General features: G+C 41.5%; 1 protein-coding gene across 6 annotated transcripts in view; it reads right to left on the bottom strand.

Moving 5' to 3' along the window:
- Window positions 1–660, bottom strand: part of CELF2 (CUGBP Elav-like family member 2) — a 530,134-nt gene extending 529,474 nt beyond the window's left edge. For 2 of the 6 annotated variants that reach the window (XM_049626809.1, XM_049626808.1), the window contains exon 1: window positions 147–657. In XM_049626809.1, coding sequence (XP_049482766.1) covers window positions 147–199 — 53 coding nt within the window. In that variant the 5' untranslated portion in view covers window positions 200–657. Of the gene's footprint in view, window positions 1–146 lie in introns of all 6 variants that reach the window. The other 4 variants (XM_049626810.1, XM_049626812.1, XM_049626816.1 and 1 more) reach the window with 3 other exon arrangements.
- Between the last annotated feature and the right edge of the window lie 14,205 nt (window positions 661–14,865).

Genomic DNA, 14,865 nt, shown 5'->3' with positions numbered 1-14,865 from the left:
TGTGCGGCGGGGCGGGCGGCGGGTCCCCGCCCGTCCCTCCGCCGGACCCGCGCGGGCGGCCCCGACGGCACCGGCTCGCCCGCGGGCCGCGAGGAACTTGGCCGAGAGCGGGGGCAGCCGGGGGAGAGAAAGAAAAGCAGGCCTACCTTAAAACTTTCCAGTCTTTGAGTGGCTCCGAGTCGGAGATTAGGGACACCATGGTCTAAGGGCGGGAGGCGCGCGCAGGCCGGGGGTGGGGGGAGCGGGGCGAGGGGGAGCCGGCCTCGCGGCGGGCCGGGCGGCGGGGCGCCGGCTCTGCCCACTTCCCCGGCCGAGCGGCGCTCGCGCGCCCCGGCCGCTCTCCACCCCCACCGCGATCCCGCGCTATATTACTTCCCGGGCCCGGCTCATTTCTCCACACCACCTTTGAAAGCCCCTGTAATCTGCTCCAACTGATCAAATTTGACCTTTTTGTAGCCCACTTTATTCCAAGCACAGCTCTCGGTTAAATCTCTCTTTATTAACACCGTCCTCCTTGGCTTTCTTTTGGAACAAACACAGATCAAGCCTGAAGCCTCCAGACTTTACCAGCAATCATTTACAGATTACGGCGAGCTGCCTGCAGCCTCCTCCTCTGGGGCACTCCTCCTGTCTCTCGCAGATTTTGTGCTTTCATATTCCTAGTCAGAAGACTGGTTAGCTTTCTTTCTCTCCCCCCCCCCCCTTTTTTTTTGTGGCTTGGGTTCTGGGACACTAAGCATCCGGCTTAGAGCTTCCCTCAGAGGCTGTAACTACATGACTGTTAGGATTTGTTTTTTAAAAATAATTTGGAAACGGGCTGCTTAACAAGCTAGAATTTACTGTGTGTTTTCTGGCAGTGATTTTGCTACACCACTTTTTTTTTTTTTCTCCCTTCTTCGTCTTGTCTTCTCCTTTCTTGTGTTTGTAAATAACGTGAAGGGGGGCAGGTGTAGGATCTCTCTGAACATTAAGGGGGAAAGGGTGTGGGCTTTTCTCCCTCACGTTGTGTACCTTTATGTCCTTTATTTATTTATTTATTTATTTTTATCTTTCAACGTTTATTTTATTTTTGGGACAGAGAGAGACAGAGCATGAACGGGGGAGGGGCAGAGAGAGAGGGAGACACAGAATCGGAAACAGGCTCCAGGCTCCGAGCCATCAGCCCAGAGCCTGACGTGGGGCTCGAACTCACGGACCGCGAGATCGTGACCTGGCTGAAGTCGGACGCTTAACCGACTGCGCCACCCAGGCGCCCCCCTTTTGTCCTTTATTTAATAAGCTGAACATCCTTTCAATAATCATCTGAAACCGTGCATAGCAGAAGTTAAAAACAAAAACAAAACCAAAAAAATCGTGTATCAAGAACAAGATTATTTTCCTCTGGCATCTCCAGCCCTCCTCTCTGTGCTGATGTAGATTCTTTGTGAGCCTACGGATTCCTTATTTTTCTAAGCACTGCCTCTTAAGCCTGATTTTCTGCTTTCCCTGCGGTTCTAGCCTAAGCTCTTTCTGCCGTCGTCACAGGTCTCTGGAGTTAGAAGACCTTCATATCATCCGGTACAGGGGGCTCCAGACCAGTGTCTCTCGGGCCACCAAGATTTTCCTCCTAGCTGCATGCCACATGAGCTTTACTTGATACTCTCTCTTTATGTCAAATTTCTCTTTTTTCTTACACTTATTTTAAAAGGAATTTTCAAGATCATTACCGTAAATGGAAAATCAGCTTCACTGTTCTAATGAAAGAATTTCCCCCAGACACGGAAAACTAAAGGCCCTTATCTGGGTCTTTTTTCTCTTGGTTGAAAAGGGAGTTTAACCAGTGTGAGTGGGGTAAGGATACACTTGCACCAAACAGGGACTTGCCCCACCAGGAAGAGTAAAGATTCATGGTACAATTCAATATTGTTTGTGATGACATGACTACCAAAAATCGTCAGCCAAGAGGAAGGTTCCGTTCCAGTCTCTTGCCTTGAGGCAGAACATATCAAGAAAGACAAGATCTCTATTCTTCCCTGAGTCTCCATAAGGAAAGATGACGGGACAGCTCTTGGAAACATCCTGCTGTTATAGTCAGGAAGTTCTTCTAGTCAACTCGAGATGCTCCTCACAGCACTTTAAATCCGCTCCCCATCCCTCTTTTCTCCACAGACCCCATCCTTAAAATATTCAGCAGACGCTCAGCTGACATATGTTTGTTCTTCTATAGTTACATATACTTTCCTTAGTGGCTGTAAATGACTCGCTTCAGAAGTACAACCATCTTTATGCTAAAATTAAAAATTAGTTCATATCTTTTACCAAAACCATTGCCTCTTTGGGGCTTCATGCTTCTTCCTGGGCCGTATCTTTATACATAACATTATATGTATTATACTCATCATTATTACGTAGCGTAATAATGGGTAAACGTATACATAATGCTTCTAATCCCCAACCTTCACCCAATAGCATGTGTGCAGCGTACCTCCAAAAGGTTTCTAATGCTTAATTAATAAAATGTTTCTTCGTTTAGAAAGTTAGCAAGAGAAAAACAAAAGATTAGAATGAATTGTTACTGTGACTATAATGACATTGTCTTTTTATCATTAACCCACCAGACCCCTGAATTCAGATCTGGGGAAAGAAGAGAAAGGCGTCCTTAACTCTGGGAGTTCAGGGTTAATGGGTGAAAGGGGGAGGGACTTGGCTTCCAATCAAACCACAAAAGGACCAAAGCATGCTCATAAATTATGAAATAATGTTTTTAAGCTTAGTCCTTCCAGAAACTTTTTAAAGGCAGTAGAATCTTTCCTTGGCATTAAATCTGGCACCAAGTTCAAGTATAGAAAGAGATAAGAGTGAAAGTTTATTACGAGGTAGAAGGAACTGTTCTAATTTCTTCAGGGTTATTAACTCGTTCAATCCTCATAACTAACTTGCTAATGAGGTAAATTAGCAGTAGCACCCCCAGTTTGTTAATGCCAAGGAGGACATCTGGGCATGCGTGAAGTGAGCCAATGGTCTGAGCTCACAGGGCTGGTCACCTGTAGGGGGAGGTGTGGGATCTAGAAGGCGTGCCTTTGGACCAACTACTGCAGGCGTGTCCTCCTTCTGGAGAGGAATATTCAAGCAGAGAACACCTGCAGGGGGGTAGGACTGGGGCTGGCTGGCGTCAGGTTAGGGATGGGTAAGAGGGGTTGTTTGAATTTCATGCTTTCACTCCCGGGGCTCCCTAGACAGACCCTAGCTTTCAGGGACACACTTTAAAATCCACATCCTGGAACTATTTGGTGGTGAGGGAGGTGAATAATCTTTTAAAGGTTGCATTGAGTCCAAAACAGGCTGAATATTTTGCTCTTCTCTTTCCTAATGTTGAGGACCACGTGTTTTCTTTTCTTTTTTTTTTTTTTTAAACGTTTATTTATTTTTGAGACAGAGAGAGACAGAGCATGAACGGGGGAGGGGCAGAGAGAGAGGGAGACACAGAATCGGAAACAGGCTCCAGGCTCCGAGCTATCAGCCCAGAGCCTGACGCGGGGCTCGAACTCACGGACCGCGAGATCGTGACCTGGCTGAAGTCGGACGCTTAACCGACTGCGCCACCCAGGCGCCCCGACCACGTGTTTTCTTACATGCCCCCTAGAGTAATGGCAGATTCCTCCCCCCGCCGCCCCACCCCCAGTCCTCCAGGTACTATGTTCCTGATTCTGAACAGCTGCCCATCATATGGATCCTTCCTACTAAGAAAAAGCCCATCAGCTTCACCTGTGGGGTGCTCACTAAAAACAAACCGACAAAAATACTGCCCTATTCAAAACTGGGCCAACTATTCACCTATAACTCAGGAAGAGCAATAATAAAATTTCTATACATAAAACATAAAAGGTTATGCTTCGCCTTGAGAAGACATGGGCCAAAAAATATAATCTTCCTCTCTGTCACCGTATGAACTACGAGATTTAATTTTACTTGCGTTCTTTTTCTCATATTTTGACACAATTACGCCTTTAAAAAATCAGATTATTTTGTCGTTGGTTATAATGGCTCATCAATAGTTGGCTGTTTGGAATGGTCCCTGTGTGTTAAAGACAGATTCAATCCACATAAAGCAGTGTTCATTAATTGTCCTACAATTACCAGCAAAAGACTCATCATTCTCCCATTCATAGAACTAATTTTCTCCCATTCATAGAACTAATTTCCTCTTTCCAGGTACAGAAACCAAAACCCAAATCCAAACAAAAAGCAACCCAGTTTTACCCAGGCCATAGTGCATCTCACATGGTTATGGTCAAAGCTGAGGATCTGTGGAAGCTCATCTTACATGTTAGAGGAGCAGGCTGCACCTGGGGCTGTGAGTTAGCTAAAGAAAAACAGAAAGCAGTCTTCTCCATCAGGTGGATGTTCGACTGGCTATTGAACAGAGGTTTGGAAAACAGGTGTGAGGTCTCAGGAAATTTCCCTCCCACAAAATGTGTAGCTTCCTGAGGGTCCAGAACTTACAAAGTACCAAAAATAATAATAAAAGCAGTTTCGCTAAGGGATAAAGTATACATTTTTATGTCCTCTTTTTCATTCTGTGTGTCTCCTGATTCCTAGGAATATAATTATACTAATGTTTTCTTTTTCTTTTAGAAAGTCTTGCTTCACACTTATTTGTTCCTAATTCTGTTACTTCCTGATAAAAAGAGTCTTTCGCCTTCTGCTTGTCCCAAATTTTTCTTTTAATTATTTGCCAGCTCTTAACTTCTCCTCAAGTGGATAAGGTTCCTCTCTCCCTTTAAGAAACTGAAACGACTAATTGGAGATACAGTCTATTTCTGTAAAAGAACCTTTCCTGGTCTTGCTGATGTGCCAGAGTTTTAAAGTTGGCAGGTGGAATGAGTTCAACTCCAAGCACTTGCTCTTGACCCTGAAAATAGGATCCAGCTTTGCGTGCTTTTCATAGCAAACCTCAGTGTGGCGAATATCGTAGTCAGGGGTTGCCAGATAAAATATAGCACATTCTGTTAAAATTGCATTTCAGAGAAACAACGAGTACATTTTTAGTGGAAGTATGCCCCCCTCCCCAATACTGCATGGGACATACTTCTAATAAAAAAATGATTTGCTTCTTTCCCCCTGAATGCCGACTTTAGCTATGCATCCTGTGTTTTTATTTCTTGCATCTGGCAACCCTACGCTAGACTGACTTTTAAACAAAAATAGCGAGATCACTGTGATTATTATTTTTCATTTATGGCTGTCTGTAAAGGCACCCTGATATTCAGTAAGGCATCGACATGCATGTATTTAAGTGTTCTTAAAGCTTTTCTATCATATTAGTTGTTATAAGCCAAACATAAAAAGCCACATTTGAGATTGCTTTTTCCACAAAGCCGGGATATGACTGAAGTATGCTTGTATCTTATTAGATATTGGATATCAATATTGGGAATTAGGAAATGCCACGCAGACTTCTTGCCTTAAGACAGGCTACTGGAATGCATTTTTAACTGTTGGTAACATCGATATGCTCAGATGGACGGAAGCTGACGTTTTGTAAATTGGGCAGCGTGTCTCTATCGTATTTACTTTACACAGAGTGACCAGGCGGTGAACACAGCTGCTGTGTTTTGTTTTGCACTACGCACCAGCTCCCGCCATACGAAATCTGTACCTGAATAGTTAACCATTAATCTTCAGTTACATAAAATGTGTATTCCACATATCCTCACATTAATGATGCCCATGGAGACAAACTTCCAAAGATGGTCGGTTTTTCTTCTTCTTCTTCTTCTTTTAAATAAATGAATCTAACTTGAATGGAATTTCAAGCTCTTCCACGTTTGCCTCCCGACACCTGATGCAATGAAGGGACTATGAACAGAGATGTGGGTATTGGTGCTACACCCATGACTTGAGAATTGCTACTATGGGACACTAGGAAAAAAATGCTATTGTTTATTGTTTTAATTCTAAAGGGTCTCTGAAGAGACAGCTACAAAACCTGCTCAGGGTAGGGTAAGGCCAAATGTGTTACTCAGGGTCTACGCGCGTACTGAATATTTTCTACTGATGCAAAGGCCCTTCTAACAATTGGGAAGGAATGCTTTTTGCATTTGGAGTAGTAGTCAGCTGAACGGGAGAGCAAAATGGATGGGGGGTGGGTGGGTAGAGAGTGGGGTCTTTGCCAGGCATATTTTACAAGTGAGAAAGGAAGAGAGGAGACTCACACCCAGCCGGCTGCTTTTCATGCCATGCAAAGGAATCACAGGCCAAATTTGATACATACGGTGGGAAAAAAGAAAATTCAAGCTTTAACTCCTGTACGGCCACAGAAGATGAGATTTTCAAAGCTGCGTAATGTCCTTCTTTGAATTTCCCATCTGCTTTTGTTAGGATTCACCGCTTACACCAACAGGGACAAACGAATGCCCAGAAGAAGGATGTATTGTTCAGACAGTCCCTGGATCCCAGGCCAGGGAATAAAACCTGTAACATTGATCTTATAATCTTGTTTTGTTTTTCTTTAAATGGCAGTTTCAGATTGCTCTGGTGTTTGTGTGCTTAAAGACAGGCCTCCTCAGTGGTTTTTAAAAGGGAAATCTGAGTTTTAGAGAAAAGCCACGCACAATTGCCAAGTTTTTCCAGTCAATGAGACAATGTCAGCATCTGCTCCTGGAGAAGGACGCCTAACCGGGAATATTGACCTTGAATCACTAAGAGGAAAAGATCAGCCTTTCACTATTATCCCTGAATCAAAACCAGCAGACCTAGGTGGAATTAGGTGTGCGCAAATTCACTTGAAGACACACATTAAAATACTTCATAACTTGTTAATTTAATTCAAAGTGGTTACCGCTACGACAAAAACATATTGAATGATGATTGATTGTGCAAAGTGTTTATTTGGCAATCAGAGGATTCATTAGCCTGCCAAAGCAGGCTCCTGTTTGGTAGGCAAGGCAGGAACTCTCTCCAATGGTGAAGAACCATGTTTCTTTCTCTTTTTCTTTCTTTCTTTCTTTTTTTTTTTTTGTTAGTTTCCAGTGCATTGTAGGCCAATACTTTTGTAAAGTGTGATAAGATTGAATTACTAGAAAAAATTAAACACAGCAGAGTCACACAAAAGTATAAACCCCATTTTTAAATTACCGAATTAGTAGACATAAAATTATTCTTTAAAAACGCTATGTGTATTTAAACTCTTCCTCTCAATTACTATAATTTTTTTTAATGTTTATTTATTTTTGAGAGAGAAAGAGGGAGAGAGAATCTGAAGCAGGCTCCAGGCTCTAAGCTGTCAGCACAGATCCTGAAACGGGGCTCCAACCCACAAGCTGTGAGATCGTGACCTGAACCAGAGTTGGATGCTTCACTGACTGAGCCACCCAGGCGCCCCATTACTCTTAATTATTATAAACTTTGTTTACACTTTGTTATGATCTACAACCTGCATTGCTCTGTTTTTCACACTCTGAGGAGTACTGATGAAAAGTATTCTACAACAATTATTTAAAAAAAGATTTTTAGATACTTTCAAACAAGACTTTTAGGGTCTGTATTGAATAAAGCCCTGTATGATCTAATGTGAGTAGAAACTACATCCATTTATATTGTTGATGAAATAAAAAAAATACACCAAACTCTTCTAGTAAAAAATTAGAAATGAAAATCAATTAACTTAGTAGCCAATTGATGCCAAAGTTTCTTAAAGTCACCATTTTCTGAGAAATTTTCAAATCACTTATAATTACATTAATGCTTTAAGAACTGGGACTCGAGTTCACTGAAAATAATTCTTTGTTGACTGGCAAGTTTGGAAATTACTAACTGCCTGTGACACAGCTCCAAGTGGTTCCTCTAATTCCTATTTTATTCTTCATTAGAGAGAGGAAAACAAAACACAGCTGCCAGTTTGTCACAATTTAAGATATCTCAATATATGAAAATCCAAATGTACTTCCCCAAAGATCATTTAGATTACAACATATTTGGAGGGGTTCCTTAATATATTTAATTTCCTCTGGTGTACCTAAGCATTTTTTTTTAGATCACTAAACAACTGAGACAGAGTTATAAAGTAGAAAGGCCTGGAAGTGAAAATTCGAGGAACACTGTATTGATTTCACAAACCCATAGCACTTCCTGTGTACCAGACGCTGTTCTTAAGTCTTTACAAAAATTAACTCACAAAGTCCTCTTAACAACCTATGGGGCAGACTCTCTTTTCATCTTCATTTTACAGGTGAGGAAACTAAGGCACAGAGGGGTAACTGATCCCAATAGTGAGTGAGGGGAGAGAGGGTAACCGATTGCAGTAGTCAGTGGGTGGCAGAGGTAAGATACGACACTCACTGGTCCAGCTTTGGAGTCACTCTCTTGCCATACACAGCAGGTGTCTTGTAACTGACAATCAGAAAGAGGGGTAAAGCAGTTTTAAGTCATGAATATAATTTAACTGGACAATTAAACTAACGAGCATGGCGATTTCAGTAAGGCTTTCCCATGGACATATCTGATTCATAAATCAAGGCAGAAAGCAGAAACCATAGGGTTATTCTCAGCTCTCTGAAGATTCACTGAATGCTCATTCACCTCCCTTTAAAAACCACTTCTCTCTATGTCCTTTCTGAGTAAGATGACTATAGTAATATAATGACCACTCGGTCGCCTTCATACTTTTCCTTGGTCAACATCCATCTCTAACTGGTCCTATACAGGAGAAAATAACCGCTGCTTCCACCCTCATATGTGTCATTTATATATACTCTACCAAAGCAAAAATGTACATATAAAATCTCTTTAAGAACCCAGAAATAGAAGTTAAAATACAATGAGATACAGTGTTTTACTCATCAAATTGGTAAACATCTTTAAATGATTATATGTGATGGCAGAATGAGGTACAATTAAATGGGCCCATTCATATATGGCTGCTGAATGTTTAAGCCACTGTCAAGAAAGCCATTTGATTAAGAAGTGACAGAAATTAAAAAAAATATTCTTACTACTTGACCCAGAAATTTCACTTCTAAAAGTTTTTATTTTTAATATTCATGTAGAGGAATATTGACTGAAATACTAATGATATTAATGAACTATCAGAGGCAACCAAAATGGCCAACAATTTAAGGTACATTAAAACTATATGTGGGGCGCCTGGATGGCTCAGTCGGTTAAGCAGCCAACTTCGGCTCAGGTCATGATCTCACGGTCCATGAGTTCGAGCCCGGCGTCGGGCTCTGTGCTGACAGCTCAGAGCCTGGAGCCTGTTTCAGATTCTGTGTCCCCCTCTCTCTCTGACCCTCCCCCATTCATGCTCTGTCTCTCTCTGTCTCAAAAATAAATAAACGTTAAAAAAATTAAAAAAAAATAAAACTATATGTGTATTTAATGTTAGAACTATAAAATGGGATATTATGAAGCCATTAAAACCATGCTTTGGTGGATGACAGGCTTTCAAAATAAGTGAAAAATGCAGGGCATAGCATGTTATATAGAACATATGATCGATACTTTGTCAACTCAATTGCCAACAGTCCACAGAGATATCACAGTGAGTAGAGGCATCAGGGAAGATGACCCGTGAAAATGCAGCAATCTTGCTTTCTCCAGTGTTTCTGGAATATTGTCTTCTTGATCTAGCTTTCTCTTTTACAATTATGTAATCTCCTCCTACTACCCATTTCTCTTTTCCCCACTCTTATTGAAGACCAGACACAGAAAAATCTACCAACACTGTAAAAATGAGTAATTACTGGCAATGGAAATTCAGCAATATTGAGAAACAGCGTGCAGAAGAGGGGTGTTTGGCCGGCTAGAGAGACGAGCCTCTGAGGACAGAAGTCCTGTCCAATCTGTTCTAGCACTTTCTTCAAGGATAATAGAAATCTTATTTTTTTAGGTGAATTCTGACTTTAGTTGTTGACTTAATATTTTACACACACACACACACACACACACACACACACACACACACAGACACACACACACACACACCCTGCGACTGCAAGAACCCAACAAAACACACTGAGAGACTTCCCAATTTGTGACTTCCAACATCCACACTTATGTGCACGAATGCAAAAACAACTGGAAAGAAACCTACAAAAATATTACTGGTGCAGTTTCCGATAACACTGGGTATATTCAGGGTGGTATGGCTGTGGACAACTAGCATAATTTCAGTTTATTTTTTATACCTTTTCTATTTTCTAAGTTCTCTCCATGTGTTTCTTTTTATAATCAGAGAACCATGACCTCTCATATTATTTTATCTATTTAGTAATTCCTTTTAGGGGATCTAGAGTAGTTCTTTTTTTAACAAAATGCACAGTCCTATTTTGCAGTTTGTCTCTGATCTTATATTTCTAGATACGTCCACACATCTACATGGTTATAGGTCATGTTCTTATTTATGAAATCATTACTTCTAAGCCATCAGAAGCTTCTTTGAAAGACAGGGGTCTAAAACCTTGCCTCATTTTTTGCTCCTTGGTGGCTTACTCTCATCATTTTCTGCCTAAAATCAGCTGCATTTTTCTTTTCTCCGTTAAATCACATCTAACCTTTTCAATTACAGCTAGGTGATGTTAAGCAATTTTCTAATCCAGTGGTAGAGACCACTGATGGTAGGATTTGGGCAGTTCACTGGCCAAAGTGCCTTTTGTTATTTAAATTATTAGGGCATTCCATAGCTGTTTGGACAGGCATGGCTTTTGGAACAGAAAAGAAAGCTTTAAGGTTTATGTGAGCACAGCCACCTCCCTCACACATGCTTCTCTGGATAGTCAGTCACCTTAACAAAAGGGGATTAAAAAAGGAAAAAGGAATGTAGCTAGCAAGTACTCACTCTAGGAAAAAAGAATGTAACAGGCTCAGCCGATTGAGGGTTATGATAAAATAACTGGCGAAAACTACAAAGTCCTCTCTTTATGTAGGGACAAAGCATGCTTTTCACAAAGCTCAAAACAAATTAATTACAGAATTACGGCTGCACACATACAGTAATCCGTATTCACCACCCCCTCCGGGGGTCTTATGCTTAAAGGGTGAGGCTTCTTGGAAACAAGCTTGTTTGACCATTTCTCTTGTTTACAGAGCTTGTAGCTTATGAAAATTGGGAAAACAGAGAGAAAAAATCTGGATTTCATTTTTAACCAGCCATTGTTTTTCTAATTCCTCTATTTTACTGAAAGCATATTGTGTTTTTAGAAAGTATTAAATGAAAAGAGAAAATGAAAATTGTTCACCTCATTATAGAATAAAAACAAGTGTATCTTAGCCATTAGGCTGACATTATTGGATCAGGAAATAGAGTAATTCATTTTCAAAGAAAGGTTTGATAGAACCTTGTGTGTGTGTGTGTGTGTGTGTGTGTGTGTGATATCAAACCTTAAGGGCTTTCTTTCCACTGAAGCATTAAAAAGTGAGAATTCTGATTTCTTCTTGACAACGTTTAAATGAATGTGTCAGTTGACAATTACAAATGCAAGGGGAAACTTTTGGTAAGTGAATATTTAACATATTTTAAAGTTACAACATAAACCACATAACGTGGTTCTTGCCTCATTTTGTCCATGGTTTTTCTACAAAGTAGGCATCCCAAATCACTCACCTTAAAACTTGAAAAGTTTTCTGAGATGAGTTCTCTGTGAAAATGAGGGTAGATTACTCTATGGCCTTTCCTTTAATGTGTGTGTGTGGGGGGGATTTAATAACATAATCCATACAGGCAAATAGAGGTCAAAAGGAGTAGCAGGTTAGTATTTTCTATAGGGGCAAAGGGTCCAGAGGGGTTAAATTCACTATGTCTATGATTTTCACTTTGCTTAATAGGAAAATGCTTCTTGTTCCTACCGTACCTTTGACCTACTGTGACCTCCTGAAAATAAGGTTAGGCCATTTATTTCCTGTTAATTTGATTTCCATTCTTTGAGTTGAATCACAGAGTACAGAAAACTTGTCAGAGCAGATTGAGAAATATGGAAGTACTTCAAGGGTATCTGCTCTGTAACGTCCTTTTAAAAGAATTAACCTTTCATAAAAAGTGGGTTTTTTGTTCTTTTTCCAGATGAATCACAAGCTGTGACTGAGACCTTCTCATCATCCAGATCTAAGTTTTATGATTGGCCAACATGCTTTTGTGATGTGGTAGCTTAGGGTCATTTATGTCACCTTTTCTAAACACCCAACACTACCAGAAATCTGTAAGTTGACAGTCAAAGGAAATGTTTACTCCTTTGGGCCAAGCACTTTATATGCATTATCTCTTTTAATTGCTCACATAAATACTATGAGGTATGTATTCTTATCACCCATTTCACAAAGAGGAAGTGGAGGCAAGTCCAAGGTAGCACGGCCATTAGAGGGCGGAGCACAATTCTGGCTCACTTGTGGCTGAGTCCAGAGCCTATGCTTGACTAGTGGTTCTCAATCTTGGCTTGGAGTTTTAAAATCTCAATGTGCAGGACACCCACCAGATGAGGGGTGAAATGGAATCTCTGGTGGCAGCATTACCCAGGCATCAGTGTTTCTAAAAACTTGCAGCTGATGCGAATGTGCAGGGCGGGCTGATACCCCTGTACTACAGGGACGACTTTATCAGTCACCCCAGCTAGTCAAGACAAGGATTGGCTGCAATTCAAACTTGAGCCAAGTACATAGGGAGGTTTTAGGAATCGTCATTTTACATTTGAGAGTAACCCTTCATAATGGTTTAGACATGCAAATACAGTGGAATTTGACTTGAAAAAGTTAAAATTATATAATTAAGTGCTTTCAATTTTTGCTATAAGCATTCACGGATCTTAGCCGCCCCTATGGAATCAGGCAGAAGTGAGGGCATGTGGAAGAGGGGTGCCCACACATAAGCCTCCCATACAGGTGATGTGGGTCCAAGTGTGTCTGGCTAAATATCTCAGGCCATCTAAACCCCAGAAACATTCCCAAAGGCAGCAAGTTTGAGGTCATGACCTCCCGTTCTTATTTTGCTTGAGAACAGCCCCTGCTGGAGACTGAATAGATTCTTGCTTAGAACTTCAGCTACAGGGCATTTCAGGTCTTGCAGAAATAATAATGTATTAGTTTCCTGGGGCGGCCATAACAAAACACCACAAACTGAGTAGCTGAAACAATAGACACGTATCGTCTCACAGTTCTGGAGGCTAGAGTCTGAGATCAAAGTGTCCTCAAGGTTGGCTCCTTCTGAGTGCTCATGGAGAAGCTGTTCCAGGCCTTTCCCCAACTTCTGGTAGCCTCAGGCGTTTCTTGGCTTATAGATGGCTGTCTTTCTTTATGTGTCTCTGCCTCTGTGTTCAAATTCCCTCTTTTTGTAAGGACATAGTTCTATTGGATTAGGGGCCCACCCTAATGACCTCATTGTAACTCGATCACCTACAGAGACCTTATTTCCACAGGTACTGAGTGTTGGGACATATCCAGGGGGTGTGTCTTTCACGGGGACACAATTCAGCCTGCAACACATACTGTCTGCCAACTGAAAGAAATTATCACTCACCAGAAATTGTGAAAATCCCCAATGAGAGAAAATTTCTTAATTTTCTGAAAGAAGATAAGAAGTATACCGTGAATGTGTAAAGCATCAAAAAAAAATTTTTTTTAACATTTATTTATTTTGAGACAGAGAGAGACAGAGCATGAGCAGGGGAGGGTCAGAGAGAGAGGGAGACACAGAATCCGAAACAGGCTCCAGGCTCTGAGCTGTCAGCCCAGAGCCCGATGCAGGGCTCGAACTCACGGACTGAGAGATCACGACCTGAGCCGAAGTCGGACGTCCAACCGACTGAGCCACCCAGGCACCCCTATGTAAAGCATTTTAAAGCTTAGGAAACATCCTCTTAGACACTCTAACTCATGGCCCTCACAGAAGCCCTTCACATTTACTAAATAAATGTAAAATCAAAGAGTTCAAGGAACACTTCGGGGCCACAGAACTAATAAAGCCAGTGGGGCGGGGGGAGTCCATGTTTGAAGCTCAGTCATCCAACCCCAAAATCTACTGCTCTCCTCAAATAAATTAGGATGGCTGGGAAACCTCAGATTGACAGAGTTGATGTCACAAAGAACCTGAATGGAACCGGACTGCAAAAAGGCAAAGGAAGCCAAACATATTTCCCCTCTGGGAACAGAGTATTCAAGATGAGACACTGAGGGGAAAAAAAGGAAACTCAATGCCACTAGTTTATGGGCCTTCCCATAAATACTGGTCACTGGCAAGAGGACAAAGACACAGAAGACTCCCCCTTTTGGTAAGTGGGTTCATTTTCACAAAATGCTTTCTTTGATGGAATTGCTTGATTTCTTAGTGTTTCTGTCATGACTCAAGAAGAGCGGAATGTTTGATCAACAAGGCATATTGTACCTTGAAGCATGCGGAGCCCTCAGTGGAATAGTTACTCAGAGTCTTTAACAACCCCAACTTAATACCTATTGACAAATTGAACTAATCAGAGTTGTGTTGATGTGTAAGATTCTAGATAACGGTGTCACGCACAGAAACCCTTTCATATGCTGGAGGCCACAGATGTTAGAGATCCTTGGCTTTTGAAGTGTTCCCTCTGTTAGCAAACCACTTCTCAAATCAGGAAGGGGAGAGACTTCCGGAGTAACGGATCTGTACTGCCCATGTGGCAACATGGAGAAGCACTGGGTGTCTCTCCTCTTAATAAAAATGCCCACAGTAATCGCCTTCAGGAATCTTTTATTCTTATTCTTGACAGATGTTCCTATGTACAGAATTTGGGTGGGGCTGGGGACCTCCACAAAATGGCTATTTGGCTGTTGATTCTGTATTAAAACAAAACAAAATAAACAACAAACAAAAGAGCCAGAGGATTTCAATCGTATCAGTATATGTCCAAAGATACGACTTACGAGGCA

Source organism: Panthera uncia, chromosome B4, assembly GCF_023721935.1.
Source record: "Panthera uncia isolate 11264 chromosome B4, Puncia_PCG_1.0, whole genome shotgun sequence".
NCBI lineage: Eukaryota > Metazoa > Chordata > Mammalia > Carnivora > Felidae > Panthera > Panthera uncia.
Note: the sequence above shows the minus strand (reverse complement) of the source record. Positions and strands in the feature narration are given on the sequence as shown.